This window comes from Nansenia antarctica (genome assembly GCF_963989245.1).
Source record: "Nansenia antarctica genome assembly, chromosome: 16".
NCBI lineage: Eukaryota > Metazoa > Chordata > Actinopteri > Argentiniformes > Microstomatidae > Nansenia > Nansenia antarctica.
Genome location: NC_137686.1, coordinates 26,659,813 through 26,667,312, shown reverse-complemented (window position 1 = coordinate 26,667,312; position 7,500 = coordinate 26,659,813). Strand labels below are relative to the sequence as shown.

The following is a 7,500-nucleotide window of genomic DNA, read 5'->3' as shown; positions in this document are numbered from 1 at the left end:
TCTATATCCTAGGTTTCCCTTTATATCCTAGGTTTCTCTATCCTAATTTTCTCTCTCTATCCTAGGTTTCCCTCTATATCCTAGATTTCTCTTTATATCCTAGGTTTCCCTCTCTATCCTAGGTTTCTCTCTATATCTTAGGTTTCTCTCTCTATCCTAAGTTTCCCTCTATATCCTAGGTTTCTCTCGGTATCATAGGTTTCCCTTTATATCCTAGGTTTCTCTATATATCCTAGGTTTCTCTCTCTATCCTAAGTTTCCCTTTAGATCCTAGGTTTCTCTTTATATCCTAGGTTTCTCTTTATATCCTAGGTTTCTCTTTCTATCCTAGGTTTCTCTATATCCTAGGTTTCCCTCTCTATCATATACTATATCATACTAAGGAAAAAAATAATAAAGTGAAAAATGTAAAAAAAATATCATAATATACTATGTTCTTTTTTTCACTTTATATTTGTTTTCCTTAGAATGTATCACACTATACTATAGAATGATCATAGAATGAAAGAAATGATAAAAAAAAAAAAAAAATAGTAGTATACTATGTTCTTTTTTTCATTTTTTCCACTTCATTTTTTTCCCCTTAGAATGATAATAATATATCATATTATACTATAGAATGATCATATGATCAATTCTCTCTATATCCTAGGTTTCCCTCTATATCCTAGGTTTCCCTCTATATCCTAGGTTTCTCTCGATATCCTAGGTTTCCCTTTATATCCTAGGTTTCTCTTTATATCCTAGGTTTCTCTTTATATCCTAGGTTTCCCTCTATATCCTAGGTTTCACTCTATATCCTAGGTTTCCCTTTAGATCCTAGGTTTCTCTTTATATCCTAGGTTTCTCTTTATATCCTAGGTTTCTCTTTATATCCTAGGTTTCTCTTTATATCCTAGGTTTCCCTCTCTATCCTATACTATATCATACTAAGGAAAAAAATAATAAAGTGAAAAATATAAAAAATATATCATAATATACTATGTTCTTTTTTTTACTTTATATTTGTTTTCCTTAGAATGTATCACACTATACTATAGAATGATCATAGAATGAAAGAAATGATAAAAAAATAATAAACTGAAAAAACTGAAAAAAAGAACATAGTATACTATGTTCTTTTTTTCATTTTTTTCCACTTCATTTTTTCCCCCTTAGAATGATAATAATATATCATATTATACTATAGAATGATCATATGATCAATTCTCTCTATATCCTAGGTTTCCCTCTATATCCTAGGTTTCTCTCGATATCCTAGATTTCCCTTTATATCCTAGGTTTCTCTTTATATCCTAGGTTTCTCTTTATATCCTAGGTTTCCCTCTATATCCTAGGTTTCACTCTATATCCTAGGTTTCCCTTTAGATCCTAGGTTTCCCTTTAGATCCTAGGTTTCTCTTTATATCCTAGGTTTCTCTTTATATCCTAGGTTTCTCTTTATATCCTAGGTTTCCCTCTCTATCCTATACTATATCATACTAAGGAAAAAAATAATAAAGTGAAAAATATTAAAAATATATCATAATATACTATGTTCTTTTTTTCACTTTATATTTGTTTTCCTTAGAATGTATCACACTATACTATAGAATGATCATAGAATGAAAGAAATGATAAAAAAAATAATAAACTGAAAAAACTGAAAAAAAGAACATAGTATACTATGTTCTTTTTTTCATTTTTTTCCACTTCATTTTTTCCCCCTTAGAATGATAATAATATATCATATTATACTATAGAATGATCATATGGTCAATTCTCTCTATATCCTAGGTTTCCCTCTATATCCTAGGTTTCCCTTTATATCCTAGGTTTCTCTTTATATCCTAGGTTTCTCTTTATATCCTAGGTTTCTCTTTATATCCTAGGTTTCTCTCGATATCTTAGGTTTCCCTTTATATCCTAGGTTTCCCTCTCTATCCTAGGTTTCTCTCTATATCCTAGGTTTCTCTCGATATCCTAGGTTTCTCTTTATATCCTAGGTTTCTCTTTATATCCTAGGTTTCTCTTTATATCCTAGGTTTCTCTTTATATCCTAGGTTTCTCTCGATATCTTAGGTTTCCCTCTCTATCCTAGGTTTCCCTCTCTATCCTAAGTTTCCCTCTATATCCTAGGTTTCTCTCGATATCCTAGGTTTCCCTTTAGATCCTAGGTTTCTCTTTATATCCTAGGTTTCTCTTTATATCCTAGGTTTCCCTCTCTATCCTATACTATATCATACTAAGGAAAAAAATAATAAAGTGAAAAATATAAAAAAAAATATCATAATATACTATGTTCTTTTTTTCACTTTATATTTGTTTTCCTTAGAATGATAATAATAATATCACACTATACTATAGAATGATCATAGAATGAAAGAAATGATTTTTAAAAAAAACTGGAAAAAAGAACATAGTATACTATGTTCTTTTTTTCATTTTTTTCACTTCATTTTTTTCACCTTAGAATGATAATAATATATCATATTATACTATAGAATGATCATATGATCAATTCTCTCTATATCCTAGGTTTCTCTCTCTATCCTAAGTTTCCCTCTATATCCTAGGTTTCCCTTTATATCCTAGGTTTCTCTTTATATCCTAGGTTTCTCTTTATATCCTAGGTTTCGCTCTTTATATCCTAGGTTTCTCTTTATATCCTAGGTTTCTCTCGATATCTTAGGTTTCCCTTTATATCCTAGGTTTCCCTCTCTCCTAGGTTTCCCTCTATATTGTAGGTTTCTCTCGATATCCTAGGTTTCCCTTTATATCCTAGGTTTCCCTTTATATCCTAGGTTTCTCTTTATATCCTAGGTTTCTCTTTATATCTTAAGTTTCCCTTTATATCCTAGGTTTCCCTCTCTATCCTAGGTTTCTCTTTATAGCCTAGGTTTCTCTCGATATCCTAGGTTTCCCTTTATATCCTAGGTTTTTCTCGATATCCTAGGTTTCCCTTTATATCCTAGGTTTCCCTCTCTATCCTATACTATATCATACTAAGGAAAACATTTATAAAGTGAAAAATATAAAAAAATATATCATAATATACTATGTTCTTTTTTTCACTTTATATTTGTTTTCCTTAGAATGATAATAATATATCACACTATACTATAGAATGATCATAGAATGAAAGAAATGATTAAAAAAAATAAACTGAAAAAACTGAAAAAAAGAACATAGTATACTATGTTCTTTTTTTCATTTTTTTCACTTCATTTTTTCCCCTTAGAATGATAATAATTTATCATATTATACTATAGAATGATCATATGAACAATTCTCTCTATATCCTAGGTTTCTCTCTATATCCTAGGTTTCCCTTTATATCCTAGGTTTCTCTTTATATCCTAGGTTTCTCTTTATATCCTAGATTTCTCTCTCTATCCTAAGTTTCCCTCTATATCCTAGGTTTCTCTCGATATCCTAGGTTTCCCTTTATATCCTAGGTTTCTCTTTATATCCTAGGTTTCTCTTTATATCCTATCCCATCTAAAAATGCAATAATAACATGGTAATAACGGTTTAATAATGCAATAATAATATGGTAATAACACTCTAAAAAATACAATAATAACATGGCAATAACACAGTGATAATGTAATAATAACATGGTAATAATGCTTTAATAATGCAATAATAACATGGTAATAACACTGTGATAATGTAATAATAACATGGTAATAACACTGTGATAATGTAATAATAACATGGTAATAACACTGTGATAATGTAATAATAACATGGTAATAACACTGTGATAATGTAATAATAACATGGTAATAATGCTTTAATAATGCAATAATACCATGGTAATAACACTGTGATAATGTAATAATAACATGGTAATAACACTGTGATAATGTAATAATAACATGGTAATAACACTGTGATAATGCAATAATAACATGGTAATAACACTGTGATAATGTAATAATAACATGGTAATAACACTAACACTGTAATAATAACATGGCAATAACACTGCTAATGCAATAATAACATGGTAATCACACTATACTATATCATAACTAAACAATATTATTATCATTCTAAGGAAAAAAAGAATGAAGTGAAAAAAAAGATATAATATAGCATACTATACTATGTTATTTTTTTATATTTTTCACTTTATACATTTTTTCCTTAGAATGATAATAATATATCACACTATACTATATCATAACTATCGTACTAAGTAATAATAAAGTGGGGGGAAAAAAAAAAAAACATAGTATAGTATGATATATTATTATATCAGGGGGAAAAAAAGTGAAGAAAAAAAAGTATATAATATATCATACTATACTATGTTTTTTTTGCGACGCTTACTATATTACATCATAATACTACTATGTATTTAACCCCATCACATAGCCAAGCATATGGCAAACTAACAGCGTACTGCAGTTACAACCATTAACCCCAGCACCACACAAGGAACAAGGAATGGTATCAAACACGTGTTTGAAACCGTTCCTCAATCCGTGCCATGCATTACAATGAGCTTGTCCTCCGATTCCTACCTTCACCGGCCACCTCTTGGTTTGGGAGGAGGATTCCAGCTGTGTTTTCCACACCGTGGTGCCAGGGGGTGTGGCAGAGTCATGCTTTGCTTCTCATGAATGGATAGCTAGCTAGCTTTCCTCCATCAGGCTTGGTCTGTGTCCTTCTCATCAACAAGGTTGGCTGTGACACTTCACTAACCCTCCTGTGCAGTGGCGGTTCTAGGATGTTTAAATGGGCTGGCAGAGGGGTGACAAAGGATTTCTCGGGTGGGGCAAGGGAAGGGGGTCCTGTGTGTTGGGAATCTTTTTGCAAGACAAATGTTGCTTTAAGCGAGAACGTAGAAGGTGTAGATTGGTTGTGATGTACAGTTAGACGCTGATGTCTTTAAATATCAGGTCTAAGAACAGTGTTGAGGTGGTGAGCTCATCACGGCAAATGTTACCAATGAGAGTGGAGGAGGTGAAACTGATCCTGAATCAGTCGGGAGTAGAGAAATAATTGACAAGCTGCTATTGGACCGTTGAAACTACCCGTGAATTACTTTCCTCCCTCCCTCCCTCTCCCTCCCTCCCTCCTTCAGCTCAAGCACCCAGAGGGCCTAGCGGCGAGCGGCCTACTGATTGGCGTTTCCTGAAGCCCGCCGACGCCCCCGGGCTCGCCGTCGCCATAGCTACAGCCAATCAGGGGCGTCCAGGGGCGAGGAAGCGCGGCAGCCAATGCCTGTCGGAGCCTCTGACCTGTTAAAAAAAGAAGAAGCCAGCAGCCTAAACGCTCCGACCTCTGAACTCTGACCTCAGCACCACAATAGCCAAGACTCCCCCCAAGACCCCCCTTCTCCCTCCTCCTCGGCCTTACCCATCCCCCATCCCCATCCCAACTACTCACCTACGTCTTTACCTCTGTACGTCCATCCCTCTCTCTCTCTCTTCCTCTCTGTCCTCCTGCCTTCCACATCTCTCCTGCCAGCATATATATTATGCCCAAAAGTCCTTCTTCACCTTGAGCCTTACCCCCTCTCTCCCCCTCGCCTTCCTTTTAGTGATCTCTCCACCCCCCCCCCTCTCTCTCTCTCTCCTCCTCCCCCTCCCTGTGTACTTCCTTTGGTGTGTTTGAGTTCTGAGACTCGTGGTCCCAGTCTGACGTTAGCCTGGTCGTGGGCCTAAAAGCAGAAGAAGGTGATGTGAAATGTGCCTCCGATGGTTTCAGCAACGTGCGTCCTCCTGGCAGATAAGAGACGGAATAGTAGGAGGGTTTTTCTTTCCCCTAGAGCACTGATCTGAGGTCAGTTTATCACCCTCCCAGTGGATCAGGTTAGGATGTGGGAAGGAGGTTAAACTGATCTTAGATCTGTGCCTCAGGGAAAGTTACTCCGATGTGCCAACCAGGGGGACGGATTAAGTGTCAATGCATGTTTACTTGGCTTGTGAAAGGAAACGTATAAATACAGTACACACACATACACATACACACATACAGCACATATACACACATGATCAATCATTTTTCGTAAAAAAAGAAATGAAAGAATCCTCATCTTTGAATGCCACAGAAATGCAAGTTTTACTCCTTGTGGCACCTCATTAAGGTTTAACACATTAAATGTTGCAAGTACAATGCAAAAACACCATGACATCCACGATCGATCACTAGACACCGTGGACGAATGTATACGTATATAGACTTAGAAAACACTTTCTAAGTTAAGTAAATTGTGTACTATATTATTTGTTTTATCTGTGGAGGGGAAGCTTGTGAAATGGTCTGTGTCACACGTTAGCCAAGGGGGTTCTGGGTAGCAGAACACGGGCCTGATTCCATTTCGTTCACTGTCACCCCTTCCCTTGAAGTCCCTGAACCATCCACGTTGAACCACAGATCTAAAAGTACAAGATAGGAGAAAGCGGTATGGTGAAGGCTTCTCCCTAGCCCTAACATAGGCTTGAGTGTAGCTTCCACCATTTTGTTTTCACTTATCCAATCCTTCTGGATCTTGGTGTATACAGTACTGAGGGAAAGGGGGAAGGGACTAGGGGGCGAAATGGAATCAGGCCACACGCGTATTCAAGCTCCTTTCTAGGAGACCTCAGACGAGCATGTGCAATAACAACGTCGTTTATTGGATGATCATAGCGAGCACCAGCTTCATGTTTTTATGCCTGACACTGGAACTAAAATAATTGTGTACTCTTTATTATTAAGGTGACAAAGACCGTCAGTGCAATATTATACTACTTATTCTATCCTTCTTATACTACTGACTGAAACGAAATGTAGTTTTTTCTGCAGTGTTTGGATTGCATGAGAGAGGTATTGAAGAGAGGATTTCGATCAGAATCCTTTTTGTTTGTGGAACAGAGGGGATCACCAGGGGATCACCAATACTTGCCAAAGTTTGAACTATTGGAACTACTACATTTCACTTTTGTTTGCCTTTACCCCATGCGGATGACATCACTAGGTGTGGTGGTGTGACTGTAAAAAGTCACTATCAATCACCCTGTGATACCGAGACCGTCAACGACATCATGATGGGAGATGTATTTGTGGCTGTGCTCTTCGAGAGCCAATCGAATCAGAGAGAGAGAGAGACGGTAACCGTTAGACATTTGGTTCCGGATGAACGGACCAAAAATGGAGATTAGTTCACACTGCCGTTGTTGCTACATGTGAATTCCCGAAAACCTTGAAAAGTTATGTTCCCGTAGGAGGAGACATAATTCGAAAAAAGCAGAGAAATTGTAAGGCGCCATAAATCCATTTGTCTTTTTGTGAGTTATTTTGTCTCGGTTCAGACCGTCGAAGCATTCCCATGGAACTGGTAATAAACGTTGCGACTTGTTTTTCCTAGTTGTGACAAACTTTGGCAAGCTACTGGTGGGACCAATGTTCTATAGAATCTGTGTTTGGTGATGATGATGTCCCAAAGGTGTTCCTTCCCGTGCTGCTTTCAAGAGTGTTGTTTCGCTGTACATTTGGCCATTTTCACGCTGTAAATGACCTGCT

The 7,500-nt window shown here is 36.3% G+C and overlaps 1 protein-coding gene across 1 annotated transcript in view; it reads left to right on the top strand.

Moving 5' to 3' along the window:
- The window catches only part of LOC308171656 (myomegalin), a gene marked incomplete at both ends in the record, with an annotated part of 46,046 nt that extends 40,805 nt beyond the window's left edge, over window positions 1-5,241 (top strand). The window contains 1 exon segment of the mRNA XM_080546531.1: window positions 5,078-5,241. Coding sequence (XP_080402657.1) covers window positions 5,078-5,241 — 164 coding nt within the window.
- Window positions 5,242-7,500: the final 2,259 nt, after the last annotated feature.